At 43.3% G+C, this 15,773-nt stretch overlaps 1 protein-coding gene across 6 annotated transcripts in view; it reads right to left on the minus strand.

The window, feature by feature from the left end:
• Nucleotides 1-2,992: 2,992 nt before the first annotated feature.
• Nucleotides 2,993-15,773, minus strand: part of LOC119975916 (diacylglycerol kinase delta-like) — a 169,963-nt gene continuing 157,182 nt past the window's right edge. For 4 of the 6 annotated variants that reach the window (XM_038815858.1, XM_038815857.1, XM_038815861.1 and 1 more), the window contains 4 exons: nt 13,686-13,805; nt 10,132-10,249; nt 7,358-7,515; nt 2,993-4,481 (listed from right to left, as the gene is read on the minus strand). In XM_038815858.1, the coding sequence (XP_038671786.1) occupies nt 4,392-4,481; nt 7,358-7,515; nt 10,132-10,249; nt 13,686-13,805 (486 nt within the window). In that variant the 3' untranslated portion in view covers nt 2,993-4,391. The remainder of the gene's footprint in view (nt 4,482-7,357; nt 7,516-10,131; nt 10,250-13,685; nt 13,806-15,773) is intronic. The other 2 variants (XM_038815860.1, XM_038815859.1) reach the window with 1 other exon arrangement.

A 15,773-nucleotide genomic window follows, 5' to 3' on the forward strand; every position in this document is an offset into this window, starting at 1 on the left:
GTCATGATGCTTATTCAGAGGAATTAAGAACGTCAGAGCTCCACTTGTATTCATATCACACCTCCAGGGTTAAAAATATGGCCCAAGGTGCTTGAAGAGGTGCATGGAAATGAAGATAAAACAATTCAAAGGAAAAAGTAATTAAGCAAGGACCAAAGCTTTATTAGAGAGATAGGTATTAAGGAAGTTCCTACAGGAGAGGATGGAGAATATCTGGAGAGAGATTGGGACCTGGAGGCGGAAGGCTGCATGAATCGGGGTGGGATGCAATATACAAAAGGATGGAGTAATAGGAATGGTGAGTTTGGGAGTGGGGAAGAACGCAGAAATAGGAGTCATGGAAGGATTTAAATACAAGGATCAGTATGAGTGATTTGGAGATGCCCCAAGCAATAGCACGTATTAAATGGAAAGAGTACAGTACATAAGAGGTCCTGAAATGAGTTTTCTGCCAGTTCTTTTCTTCCAAACTGAGGGATGTGCAAAACTACAGAAAGATTAGACATCAACAAAAGATTGGCAAACAAGTCTTGAAGGAAATGCACTGTGACTCAAAATCTTGAAGTCAACCAGTTTTCTCATAAGTCACAATAACGTCCAGCAAGCACTGAACTGGTAAAGGTGTGGCAACTCATAGGGCACGATGTGTGCGAGTAGATGCCTCGAGAATCACGGGCACCAGCTAACTCATTATAAAAGCATTTGAGTGTGCTGTATACAACAATTCAGTCTTCGTGAAGATTTTGGACACAGTTTTTGTTTGATTCTTCGTTTAGCCCAAACACTGCAGCACTACTCTCACAAATCCCAGAAACTCCAGGATTCACTCTCATCCCAGATACTCCTGGATTCACTCACTCTCATCCCTGATACTCCTGTATTCACTCACTCTCATCCCTGATACTCCTGTATTCACTCACTCTCATCCCTGATACTCCTGTATTCACTTCCTCGCATCCCAGATTCTCCAGGATTCACTCACTTTCATCCCAGATACTCCTGGATTCACACTTTCATCCCCGATACTCCTGGATTCACTCACTTTCATCCCAGATACTCCTGGATTCACTCACTTTCATCCCAGATACTCCTGGATTCACTCTTTCTCATCCCAGACACTCCAAGATTCACTCTCACATCCCAGGTACTCCAGGATTCATTCTCTCACATCACAGGCACTCCAGGGTTCACTTGCACATACCAGATAATCCAGGATTCATTCCCATATCCCAGACACTCCAGGGTTCACACCCATATCCCAGACACTCCAGGGTTCACTCTCTCACATCCCAGATGTTCCAGGATCCATTCTCTCACATCCGAGATGATCCACATAACAGCTGTGGCTCAGCAGATAACACTGGCAGCACAGAATGAGTGTTGCACTGTTGGAGGTGCTGTATTTTGGATGAGACATTAAACTAGTCTGTCCTCTGAAGAGGATGTCAAAGTTCCCATGGCATTTGAAGAAGAATAGGGGAGCTTCCTTTGCTGTCATGGGCAACATTTATCCCTCATGCAACAGTGCTAAAAATAAACTAGTCAGTACCAAGTGGTTTAGTGGGAACATTGTACGTGTATTTGTTGAATTACAACAGTGACTACACTTCAAAAGAACCTAATTGACTCTCGGAAGCTAGGAACGTAGGACTTATGAGCAGGAATAGGCCAGTGAGCTCTTTGAGACTGATCTGGTTGTTGTCTCAACTCCTTTTCTGTCTGTTCCCTCCCATAACCTGTAGGGCAGCACAGTAGCACAGTGGTAGCACTGTTGCTTCACAGCTCCAGGGTCCCAGGTTCGATTCCCGGCTTGGGTCACTGTCTGTGTGGAGTCTGCACGTTTTCCGTGTGTCTGCCTGGGTTTCCTCCGGGTGCTCCGGTTTCCTCCCACAAGTCCTGAAAGACGTGCTGTTAGGTGAATTGGACATTCTGAATTCTCCCTCTGTGTACCCGAGCAGGAGCTGGAATGTGGCGACTAGGGCTTTTCACAGTAACTTCATTGCAGTTTTAATGTAGCCTACCTGTGACAATAAAGACTATTTTAACCTTTGACTCCTTTGTTGAGGAAAAATCTGTCTATATTCAATGGCCCAGCCTCCATTGTTTTCTGGGATGAGAATTCCACATTGTAATGATCCTTCGAGAGAAAAGGTTTCTCGTTATCTCCATCTTAAATGGTAGACATCTTATTTTAAGAGGTCTAATGGGCTTTGAGATCATAAAAGGTACTAGATAAATGCAGACTGTACATTTTCAAACTGACAAACACACATCCTAAATACTCCAGAACTGACTCTCATACATCCAACGCTCCAGGACTGACACACACATCCTAGAAACTGCCAAGACTGACTCGCACACATCCAGATTCCCGAAGACAGTCTCACAAATCTCATATGCTCCATGACGAATTCGCATACATCTCTGATACTTCAGGACTGTATCGTGCAAGATTACTTGAGAGTGCTGCACTGTTACTGTAGAGTTACACTGGCTCTATGAGCAGATAGAAAGCTGTGCTGTTCTAAAAGCCATATTAATACTGTGACTACATAAGCAGGTCAGAGGCTGGGAATATTGCAGCGAGTAACTCAATTCCTGACGCTTCAAAGCCTGTCCTACAAGGTACTTGTCAGGAGTGTGATGGAAAACTCTCCATTTGCCTGGATGACTGCATCTCCAACAACACTCAAGAAGCTCACGACTATCCAGGACAAAGCAGCCTGAAGGCAGCACGGTGGCGCAAGTGGTTAGCACAGTTGCCTCACGGCGCCGAGGTCCCAGGTTCAATCCCGGCTCTAGGTCACTGTCCGTGTGGAGTTTGCACATTCTCTCCATGTTTGCATGGGTTTCGCCTCCACAACCCAAAAGATGTGCAGAGTAGGTTGATTGGCCACACTAAATTGCCCCTTAATTGGAGAAAATTAATTGGATACACTAAATTTATTTTAAAAAACAAAAAAAAACAAAGCAGCCTGCTTGCTTCGTACTGCTTCCACAAATATTCACTGCCTCCACCACCAGCGAATGGCAGCAGCAGTGTGTATCATCTACAAGATGCATTGCAGGAACTCACCAAGATTCCTAACGCAGTGCCTTCCAAACCCACGACCTCTATCGGCTAGGATAAGGGCAGGAGTTACTCTCCATCCTGACTCAAAACTATATAGCCATTCCTTCACTCTCGCTGGGTTAGAATCTGGAACTCCCTAACAGCACAGTGGGAGTACCTACACCTCACAGAGTGCAGCAATTCAAGAAGGCAGCTCACCACCACCTTCTCAAGGGTAACAAAGGATGGGTAGTAAATGCAGCGAAGCCCACATCCTGTAAATGAATTATACTTCAGGATAGGCTCCCACATAAGACACTCCAGGATTGACTCTCACACATCTAAGGCACTCCAGGATTGACTTTCATACATCCCAGACACTCCAGGACTGACACACACCTCCTCAAAACTGCCAAGACTGACTCTCACACATCCAGTCTCCCCAAGACAGACTCACAAATCTCATACACTCCATGACTAATTCTCATATATCTCTGATACTTCAGGACTGTATCATGCAAGACTACTTGAGAATGCTGCACTGTTACTGTAGAGTTACACTGGCTCTAGAAGCAGATAGAAAGCTGTGCTGTTCTAATTGCGGCATTGCCTGGGACACATGAATCAGTCTGAGGACATCAATGTGTGAGTCACCTAGGCAATGAGAAACAACGTGACAACAAGGGTTTTGAGGGCAACTAATGTAGGAAGACATTGTAATAGTGCTTCCGTGTTCTTCAAGTTGGTATTTGCAAAAGACGTGTGGGTAGATCCTGGGATGAGAGAGAAATGTAGGGCTCCACAATTACTTCAACGGATATCACTATGAAAAGGTGCAATTAATGTCTGTGGATGTGAGTTACTATGGGTTCTGTCCCAATTGCAGTTTCATTTGGTCACCTATTATATTAAAAAAGAGATGCGTTGTCCCTTTTGCGAAGAGTTTCTGAGATTAAGTCACTGGTGTGCAGTACATTCCTCTGTCAAAGGGTCATGATTCCTCTTCATTGGGATCACTGTTCAATGTTAGACCAATCACATTCAGCCTTACTTCTGGATGAGTTTTGGAGTAAAATCCAACGTAACTCCATACTTGTCTTGAGGTAACTTCAATTCTGATTTGACACATTTTTAACTTGAATGCAGCATCAGCTTGATTGGATAAGCCTCGTTCCCTTTTTCTATTGGGTGAGATATCTGTTAGCTGCTCCAAGGCAATACCCTCCGATTAGCTGATGGTGAGGCTTACACATACAGACCAAGGTTAGCCTCTCTCATCTGCTAAGAAACGGGCTGGAGGTTTAGGTAGCTCTGTACACACAGGAGTTGAACACGTACATCACACTTCGCTGACAGGAGTATTCCGGCTCAACTCCTTGATCCCATGTAGGATTCGTTTCATGTGGCCCACTCTCGCTATCCCCAAGTCCTGTCAAACACAGGTTAGAGGACAGGTGTTTATTGCCAGTGTTAGTTTGGTAAATACTAGAACAATCTTAGTCAAAATGTAGGCTAGTGAAAGCCAGTAACCTATAAAGGAATTTGGGTTAAATAGCTAAGATAATGTTTCAGGACTACTGACTGGAACTAATTATACCTCTTTCCTATAACACAGTTTTGTTATTCCGTTCAAATGCTTACCCCAACTTGCCCTCTTTGCCTGAAATGAAGTATGTCCTTGATCAGGGAGGGGAAGGGGAGAATTTAAATTAAAGAGAGTAGGAGTCCCTTCATTCTTGGTGTTGCACAAGTCAGCACTAGTCATGGTCAAAATATTTCGCTTCTGGCCTCATCAAAGTCTATTCAGAAAATATTGAATAATGAGGTACACACAGTACACATTATATAGTCTCTGGAACACTGTGACTATCCTGCGAGGCCACAGTGCTTTTCCATTGGTATTCAGCACATACCATGGTGTTAAAAAGCTATATTCCAATGGTCTATACTGTTTATTACACTGGCACATATTGGATAATCCACTAGGATGCAACATCCAACCTACTGGTGCATACCATCCCTGATACAAGTTCTTTGTAACCAGTCATTTCATCAGCAGCAAGTTGTGAGCTCATTTGGAGGGCTGGATGCTGCACAAGGGTCCCACCACAATGTCCCATCAAGCATTTCCAAGTCAGGACAGAGTAAAGCTCTCTTTACACAGCCCCATCAAGGAACCCCAGAAAAGCGTTGTGCCTAAATTTGGGGTGCTTGATGGGGCTGTGTAAAATAATTTTCTGTTCCCCCTGCCTGCCGTTGCCTGAGTGAGATTGCTAATTTGTGATGAATCAGTTGCAGTTTTGTGCGGTGAGCTGATGCCCTCTAATAATTTTCCCAACTTATCTTACTCAGAAATATTCCAATTAGTATCAGTCTGGGCAGCAAAGGAGTCCATATCGAATGGTGCAAATCAATCCACATTTAAAATGCTCATTAAGTTTGTGTAGTTGTGCAGTGTTCACTGTGAGTGCATGTCATTGTGAATTTGATCATGTGTTTGAGGTGATGGATGACATCAGGTGCCAGATGTTGTGGCTTGCAATTCCTGCGATGTGGGTGCAAGCCTGGCCAGCAGTAATGGTGACATGAAACATCAGGGGGCTGAGGAGAAAGGGGACACCTAAAAGTAGTCAGGATGCCCCTAAGCATTAAGCTGTCCATTTATTCAAGAGTAATACTCTAAATTTTGAGTGTTACAAGCATGTAGGGTCATATTAGGGAATTCTGATCCACATTGATATGCAAAAATTTGCTGCAAAACCTTGACATGGGATGTAATGTTAGTGTGGACAGGAAAGACATATATATGCAAGATTGTTCATATATACACACATACACATGTAGTTGGGTTGTACGTGAATGCCGACTCCTGTAAGGATAAAAGATCCTGAACAAAATGGAGCAGTTCCTATGCAACAATTTGTTAACAAAACATTCCAGATATTTGAGATTAGACAGTAACTACCCTGAGGGATTGAGAGATCTAGCGGCGTAAGCAACTGAAGGAAAGAAGCAGTTTGCAAGATACTCAGGAAGCCAGGTCAGCAGCTGGCATCACATCAGGGTGTTGGTACAAACCTCAATCTTTAATCTGTAACCTTCTCCTCCACTGAGGCCAAAATAATTTAAAAGCCAGTGATTCCCAGTCCAGGAATTCAGCCTGGCACGCACTCACAGCAGAGAGTCAATGGGCTAAATCTCAACATCAAAGCACTGGTAGGCTCAGGTTGTGCCAGAGATTAAAGTACAAAAAAAATTAAACAGAAACTGCATCCACCTTGATCCCATCAACTTCTGGTTTCAACCTGGGCAAAAGGGCAGGTGACTAATCAACTTGTGGAAAACGGTTGATCATTTAAATATTCTAATGAGGTTCCATGCCTTTCTTTTAAATTATTTTTTTTACCAAAGGCGGCTGACTTTCCAATTTTCATGAAATGAAAAGGCTTATAGGTCATCAATCAAGTTGCCTATTGGCAAAACCCACTCAGTTTCTGCAAGACACTGGGGAAACCTGTTCTTTTAGTGTTCCCATCTTCACAACAGTCACCCCTGCACAGAACTGCCTTCAGGTTAAAATGAGTCCCAGCTATTTAGCTTGAACTATAGTCCGGTACAGCACGGAAGCATAGTGGTTAGCACAATTGCTTCACAGCTCCAGGGTCCCAGGTCCCGGCTTGGGTCACTGTCTGTGCGGAGTCTGCACGTTCTCCCTGTGTGTGCGTGGGTTTCCTCCCACAGTCCAAAGATGTGCAGGTTAGGTGGATTGGCCATGCTAAATTGCCCTTAGTGTCCAAAATTGCCCTTAGTGATGGGTGGGGTTACTGGGTTATGGGGATAGGGTGGAGGTATGGGCTTGGGTAGGGTGCTCTTTCCAAGAGCCGGTGCAGACTCGATGGGCCGAATGGCTTCCTTCTGCACTGTAAATGCTATGAAATAATTTTTGACTCTTTTAAAAATTATCTTTCGCTCTATAGTAAGCCTGAAGCTACTCTCAAAAGCCATTCTAAAAATATTTTTGGGTAGAACTCGCTCTTTTCTTTCTCAGATATCTTTTTCCTTTCACAAAATTCTTAGCATCACTTGGGCATTTTGACTTGAAAGGTTTGTGGGTGCATAGCAGCCAGTGTACAGTGATTCCCCTAAGCATTCTGTAACTGTTCTTTACAGCTCATGGCTTCACAGTACCTTCGAAATGATGTGATCTCAGCACACACAGCAAGTTAAAGCAGAAAGTCAGTACTGATAAAGGCAGGCCGCATTAGTTTGTCATTCATGCAGAAGTGAAAACGTCACTTGCAATACCTTTAGGTCTCGTCTTTCCAGATGCAAGAGCTCTGAGCCACGGATGTCGTGCCGGATGAAGATCTCTCTGTATTCGAACAGGCTAAGATGCTCTAACCAGGCTGCCACCTCCTCAGTACCCCACTGATGCACTGTGGGAAAGCGAAGAGCAGCGCCACCTTCAGTACCCACAATCCCAAAGGCAAAGAGAAATGCACAACCATCACCCGCTAGCAAAAAAAAGGCCCACAGAAGTTTCAGAGAATGCAGAGTACACCACTAGCTAATCTCACAAGGGGCATTTCAGGGAAACACCATGAATCAATAAGCACACAATGTAATTGGGAGTCCGGCACAGCTGCTGAAATCAAATACCTGTTGTTGAGTGGATAGCTCCAGGCTACATTAGCAAATATATAAAAGTCCCTCCTGTCTCGCACATATCCCAATCTCTCTGCTGTAGTGTGCTTAAGAATCTGGATAGTCAATGAGAGGAGGGGATCTATGATATCTCATTGATAATGCACATTCTGCTGTTGTACTGAGGCACCCAGATCAGCAGCACCCAAATCCTACCTCTGATCTGTTTTGAGTTGGCTGATGTCAGCCAGTTGCAGTTAGAATGCTACATGCAGTCTTTGTCCAATGGGTGGGGTGAAAGCAGTGGAGGCAGTTGCCCTCACTTCCTGTTCCCCTCGATGAGAAGAATACTGGGCGAAGAAAGAATTGGGTTGTAATGACCCAGGGTCCAATACTCTGCTGATTCTCACTGTCCAGGATCATACATGAAGAAAGGTCATTTGATTTAACTGCTAGAAGTTGCTTGCACCTGTGAAATCTCTAACTCACTGAAAATTAACACTGTCAACAGTGAAAGGGGAGTACAAGAGAGGGGAAAACAAAATGGAGTATATGTTGATTGTGCCTTCCACCCACTCCCTTGTTAAGTACTCCTGACACATCTGCTCAAGTTATCTTAAAGCTGGTTTGCATTCCCCTGCCTGTTAGGAAACAAGACACAAACTTTCGATTTGAGCATAGTAATAATAATAATAATCGCTTGTCACAAGTAGGCTTCAATGGTTACTGTGAGAAGCCCCTAGTCGCCACATTCTGGCATCTGTTCGGGGAGGCCGGTACGCGAATTGAACCTGCGCTGCTGGCTTTGTTCTGCATTACAAGCCAGCTGTTTAGCCCACTGTGCTAAACCAGTATGAGTAAGGATATGTGGAATGAACTTGGGCTGATGGGGACTAGAGTTATGGTATTAAGTAACATTTTATGTCCAAATAGCACTTAAACTAGCTCTACAGAGAACCCTGCGGAATTCATTAATGTAGGTTCCACTTAAAATTGTGGCCTGGAGCACACCTTCAATTGATTGAGCAATTCATTAATGCCGACCAAAAGATAAAACAATTGGCTCTTTAATCAGAAAACAACGAGCATAGAATGCACTTTGATTTTGTTAGAATTCATTATTACGCTTAAACATTCAGAACGTGAGAGTTTTCACATTGGAGGGGAAATTCTGCAGAAGGTTCAGGTGGAAGAGAGAGATTCTGCATAGGGTCCAGATATAGACAGTTGTGCACAGGTGCAGATTCAGGCAAGAGATTCCCTTCTGATCTGAGCTGTTATTTATTCCGAGACAAGGTTAACAAGCAAGTCTCTACAACTGTAACAGCTGCAGCGTTCCTCCAGTATCTAACCTGTGCCCACCCTCTGGTCTGGAAAGAGAATGTTGGTATGGTATACCACTGTTAGAAGCCTCACAGTCAAGTTTGATCCTGTCTTCATCCCTAACTTTCCAGTACAAATGGAAATCTGAGGGAAAATAAAGGCAATATACAGAGGATGCTGCAAATCTGAAATAAGAACAGAAAATGCTGGAAACACTCAGCAGGTCTCGCAGCAGAGTTAACGTTTTGAGTCCATATGACTATGCTTCAGAATTAGAGGGGGAGAAATAAGCTGAGAAGAAGAGTCATACGGACTTGAAACATTAACTCTCCTTCTCTTTCCACAGATGCTGTCAGACCTGCTGCGTTATGCCAGCATTTTTTTAAATTTCAGAATGTGAACTAATATTTTCCCTTCTATAAGGTATAGTGCAGGTTGTGGTGCAGTGGGTTGGACCTGCCTTCTGACAGAGAATTTAAGACAAAAGGCCAATTTAGAGCACATGAACAGATCAAACCTGGGATCTTCTCTACATGCTTTTAGTGTCTGGCAGCACATTATGCCAAAGGACAATTGGGAAAGTGAGGTTTAATGTTCTGGTTTTGAATTCATTTCCACCTGCATTCGCCAAACACATGTGGGAGACCAAGGTAGAACTGTTAATCACCATTGTGAATCATGTGCCTTCTACTGCCTCCCAATTTCAGTGGACAATGGCTTCAGGGCTAATCTACAGGATTTGTGAGTGATTTGTATCCAGTGATCTACATCAGAGGAGCCTGTGGTGCCATTATGATACATGGAATTGTAAAGAGAGGAACAACAATAAGGATTACTAATTTTTCTTAATACGCCTTCATCACAAATGGCTCAGCCAAGGAGCTGTATTTGAAGTGAAACATTTCAAAATACTATCCAAATAATGGAACGGCTGTGACTGATGAGATGTGATTGCACTGGCAATTTGAGATCAGGTGCTGTATAAATCTCTCCAAGTGTGAATGGGACTGATACTAACCAAACTGGATAATGATGATGATCACGATGACATAAATTACTGATACTGGACACAAAGGATGGAAGTAGAGGAGTGTCAGAGTTTACATACGCACCTGGTAATCCCATGTTCCCCCTGGTTTCCTTATTCTTGTTATTTTTCTCTTTTTTTAGCTTTGACACAAGACGGAATTTGGCACTGCGAGTGCGCTTGGAATATTCCAACAACTGGCCCTGGACAAAAGACACGAGAAAAGTAAAGCACCAATAACTTGGCAATATACCACATAATTAACAGAGCAAAGAAAATCCCAACGCACTGATCACTCACAGACACACTCAGATACACAGACACACTCACATCATTGATGCAAGGATTGGGTAAAATGCAAATCTATTTTATACCAAATAGGCTCAGGAATTAAAATGCCCTGTCCTTCTCATCAAGGAGCCCTGCTGATCCCACATTTACCCGTTGTCCTCAGATAAAAACATAGTTATCAAGAGTAAGGTTAGGACATTTTTGGGGAGAGGGCAATCTTCAAGTAAAAACTCGAAATAAGCAGCAAAAGGAAATTTCTTGCATTTTCCATTCTCAGGATGCACCCAAGTGCTTAATGGTGAATGGCTAATTTCAGAATGATTATCAGTGTATGTGGGGAAGGGTGTCAGCCATTTAGATCACAAATAATAAATTAATGAAGGACCAGGTCTATTTTCGGTGGTGTTAGTTAGGGAATAAATGGTGATAAGGATATATGGATAACTCCCTTGCTATGGGATCATTTACAACCTGCCAGTCAAGGCCAGGTGTGGCTACTCTGTCATGATGGGAAACTCTGATAAAGGGATGCCTGATTTGGCTATCCATTTGATAGCCTCTTGAGACACTGAGTGGTGAAATGAGATGCCTTCTGCAACAGTTCCTAGTGGACAGGTTGATATGATGCGTTCCAAGGTCTGGGACTCATAGCCACAGCCACAATTTTGGCCACTTGTCATCTATCACTTAGAAAACAGATGGTTATGCGTCCATTTCCTGAGTGGATTAGTTTCAGCACTATTCACTGTCTTTTAGGGAGGTTGAAGCTAGGAACCTTGGTTGTTTGGTCAGTGATGAGATGTTTTTTATGTTGCATGGTCCCACGATTCTATCCATCTGGATATTGCGTTTTTTTCAACGTGTTACGGTTGCCTGGTCAGCTCTCAGCAGTGGCTAAGATTCTGGACCAGGGCTGAAACATTTTAGAAGTTTTAATGCCGTGCGGAAAGATCGATTCATTCCGGGAGTGATAACATAAGAAATAGGGCTTAGTTATTTTGTAAACAAAGTTCATTAAAACAAAAGAAAAGTAATATTTATTCTGGGGGAGGACAGGATATCATTGGAAGGGATTAAAGCGAAGTGGGAGGAAGAGTTGCTGGAGAGCAGGGAGGACGGGTTGTGGTGTGAGGTGCTTCGGAGGCTGAATGCCTCAACCTCGTGCGTGAGGTTGGGGCTGGTACGGCTGAAGATGGTGTATAGGGCGCACCTCACGAGGACGAGCCGACTCTTTAAGGGGGTGGAGGATGTGTGTGAGTGCTATGGGGGGAGTCCCGCAAACCATGTTCACGTGTTTTGGTCCTGACTGAAACTGGAAGGGCGTTGGGGGGAAGTCTTCAAGGTTATCTCATGGGTGGTGCACGTGAGGCTCGAGCCAGGGTCCTAAAAGCCATATTTAGGATGTCGGACCAGCCGGGGCTGGAGGCAGATGCAGGGGTAGATGCTTCAGCCTTCGCTTCACTGATTGCCCGAAGGCGACCCGCCTGTTGGGGTGGAGGTCAGCTTCTCTGCCCTGCGCCTCGGCATAGCGGTGGGCCCTGCTGGAATTTTAACGCTCAAGAAGGTGATGTTCGAGCTGAGGGAAGGATGGGAGGATTCTACAATTTACGGGCATTGTGTATAATGCGCTTTCAAGAATTGGATGTCGTTGAACATTAGGGGCGGGCGGGGGGGGGGGCAGAGTTGAGTGTATGGATTATTGGGGATTATGTATGAGATGATCATGGAGTATCTTTTTCTTTCTTGTTTTGTATTTGGGATTTAGGGCGGAGGTTTGGGTTTGTAGGATAAAGGGGTTGTTGGTCAGGGGATCACCATTGTATTTGTTATTGTTGGTTATCTGTTGTTGGTTGTATACTTGATGAAAATGAGAATAAAAATATTTAAAAAAAAACAATATTTAAACTTTTCAATTTCAGCCCTAACAATAATAGGTTACATGTGTTTTTTTTAATCCCAAACTTTAAACCATTAAACAACACTTCAAATAAACATACAGCTCTCATTTCACTGACACAGGAAGGCAAAAGTGATTCCTGCATTTACAAAGCAGCTTTTCTTCTGTCAGGGATGTTCTTTCAGAACCCTTTTCGAAAGTATGTCTGGAACAGATTTCCATGATCTCTCGCTCTGTGATTTTCCAAATCCTCTCCCATCTAAACCTCCCGCTGCCTGGGGAAAGTGGGCAGCATAATCAAAAACCCCTCCCACCCGGCTTACTAACTCTTACAACTTCTTCCATCAGGCAGGAGATACAAAAGTCTGAGAACGCACCAACAGACTCAAAAACAGCTTTGTCCCCGCTACCAGACTCCTAAACCACCCTCTTATGGACTGACCTGATTAACACTACACCCCTGTATGCTTCACCGATGCCGGTGTTTATGTAGTTACATTGTGTACCTTGTGTTGCCGTATTATGTATTTTCTTTTCATGTACTTAATGATCTGTTGAGCTGCTAGCAGAAAAATACTTTTCACTGTACCTCAGTGCACGTGACAAAATCCAAATCCAAATCTGCCTGTTGAAACAGGGTTCTTCCCCTCTCTCCCTGAGCTCCGCCCAGCCCCTCAAGTAAGGTTCTCTCTTGGGGTGTCCAGACTTGAATCCATCATCATTATCTTGGCTGTCTGATTTCCCACTCCCATTTATACAAAAGACCAGAGCCATGCTATTGATGCACAACTAACTTCCCATTTACAGACAAAAGAGGCCATCAGATTCTGTAATGGCCTCATGGTTGATCAAACAAGTGTCCCGAAGGACAATGGATCTCGAGTGGATCACTCTGGTTGAATAGGGGAATCCTGTGTATTCCCACTAATGAGTTTATGACTGAATGAGACGATGTAATTCAGGCCAGATGTGGGCGTATCTCTCTGACTCCATGCCAGTAGATTTTCCATTAGTTTGTTTAACCCTTAAATTGCCTGCTACATCATCGATTGTAAGTGCTTTCTTCCTTTGTGAATGGGGAGGTTGGTGTTGCTCATTACTTTCCATGTCATGAAGCATGATTGCGCCAAGGTGAATGGCAGGCTGGGCTAGGTGGGAGAACACTTGGAGCCACTCAATGAGAGTGGACTTAAGCTTCCCTGACACTATCCTTATGGTGGCGATAAGCCTCACGTCCATGATCTCTATAGGTTGGTTGGAGGATCATGACAGAGATCAGCATTCTGGGGCAAAGTAGACATGGGCCACTGCTGTGAAAAAATGCCGCAAGTTGTATTTCTGGAACAGTCAGCACCTTCCAGAGAGGGGGGGGGGGAATGGAAACAGATCAGACTGAACATTTGTTTCAAGTCGAGAAATCATTAATTCAGTAAAATCGAGTGGGAACTTACCTCGTCGTCACTTGGCTCAATGAGCTGATATAACCAGGGAATTTCTGCCAGTTTTCGAAGCTGCAGGTCCACATTAGCCAGAGCCCCAGTGAGTTCGTCCTTCTGAGGGGGATCCAACTGCTGCATCCAGAAAAGGAAAACATACAGCAATGTGCTCAGCAATAATCACTTAACAAAAACAAACACTAGTCATAAAGATGCAGGTATATTGGCTTGATTGATTTGATATCCTTCTCTTATGTCTTGCAATGTTTAGAGATCAGAAGTGAATATCCAAGCAATTACAGCTTCTGGGTTCCCGCGGTCTAACATTTGGAAGTGCTATTGGCTAAAGCAATCCTGGAATCCCAGATGCATGTGAAACTGCCGCAAAACTGTGTATGATTTCACATCCAGCAAGTAATGCTCTGAACCAAAGATACACTTTCTAACCTTGTCTGCATTACATGTTGGATCTTTTAGGCCCATTATTGATTTAATAATTATATAAAACATTATAAAATATAGAATGGGAAGTAGCCGAGATGTACCAGCAATTTACTCCAAATGTCACAGGTTGCAACTGAATTGAGAAAGTAAAATAAAAGGAAAATACTGCAGATACTGGGAATCTATATACAAAAAGAAAATGCTGGAAAATCTCAGCAGGTTTCACAGTATCTGTGGAGAGAGAAACAGAGATCTGAAGAGTCATATGGACTCGAAACACTAGCTCGGTTTCTCACTCCACAAATGCTGCCAGATCTGCTGAGTTTTTCCAGCATTTTCTGTAGAAAGTGACATACTTGAGTCATTCAATCAATTGCAAATAGCACAAGATATATTTGAGTTGCAGCAACACTGGACAGTATGAAAAGCTGTTGATAGACCTCATCGATCATATCACAGCCAGATACCCCCAAAGTAAAGGTAGTGCGCAATCGGGTCGTTCAGACCAGAAGGCACCAGGTTCAATTCTCAGCATGTGCTCAGCTACATGGTCTCATTCAAGGCAGTGGGTGCAATGCTACAAGTGGTCTCAGTTCCTTGGAACATGAATGGGAAAATCAGGCAGGGTCCCTACTTCCAAATGCTGTCTAGTCACCACCACTGGAAAGTGAAAGCACAGATATTATGCATGGAGCGGTTTCAACCTCAGCTGTGACTTCCTACACAGTTTAATTCGCAGCCGACACTTAGCACTAGTACCCCAGATAGAGGTAAGTGGGCATTTGGATGAAGCACTGAAAGGCTGGTAGCACACTTAGAACCGTGACCCCAGCATTGTCTTCAGGAGAGGAGCAAACCAGCAAATAAAGATACAACATTGTAGAAGGACAATCCCTGGTCAAAGCCTGCAAATCTTTTGTAGAAATCAGATTAACTGAAAGAATCAGGACTAGTTCAAATCATTCTTTGAATCTGCACAAACTTAATACTGGAATCATGCGGTGATTTTGCACTAAATAGTGCATCAATCTCAGGGTTTGATTCCACCTCTAAATCACAGAATTCACCTGACATTTGAATCTTAGAATGCTGCAATGAGAATCCTTAAAATCAGATGAATTCTGTGATTTAAAGGTGGAATCAAAGCCGGAGATTGAAGCATTATTTAGTGTAAAATCACCACATGATTCCGGTATGTAGAATGCTGCAATTGCACAATTCCAAATTGTATTAAAGCTCATTTAATACATCGTCTTAAAACATGTAATAAAACTCAATTCCTTTAAACAACCCTGCAGTTTAAACACTCAGTATAATCAATGAATATATATTTAATCCACCCAAATCCCTCAATCAAATTCTGATCTGCATTTTACTCCTGGGTATCTGCTATTCTGCATATTGGCCATTTTTAACCCTCGATTAGATTCCAGTCTATTTTATACTTAATTTTTCGAACCCCTCAATTACAATCCAGTCTATAATTTGTTCCATCCATAAACTACTGAATCCCTCAATTTGCTTTTAATCTGTAACTCACTCTGTTATTCTGCGTATAAACTGCTGACACTACTCAATTAGCTGCTCCTCTGGAACTCACTGGTGTTTTCCCACAGACCAATGGAGACACATTTGGTTCTTCCATTTAACTCTTTCCTT

Source organism: Scyliorhinus canicula, chromosome 13 (genome assembly GCF_902713615.1).
Source record: "Scyliorhinus canicula chromosome 13, sScyCan1.1, whole genome shotgun sequence".
Taxonomy (NCBI): Eukaryota; Metazoa; Chordata; class Chondrichthyes; order Carcharhiniformes; family Scyliorhinidae; genus Scyliorhinus; species Scyliorhinus canicula.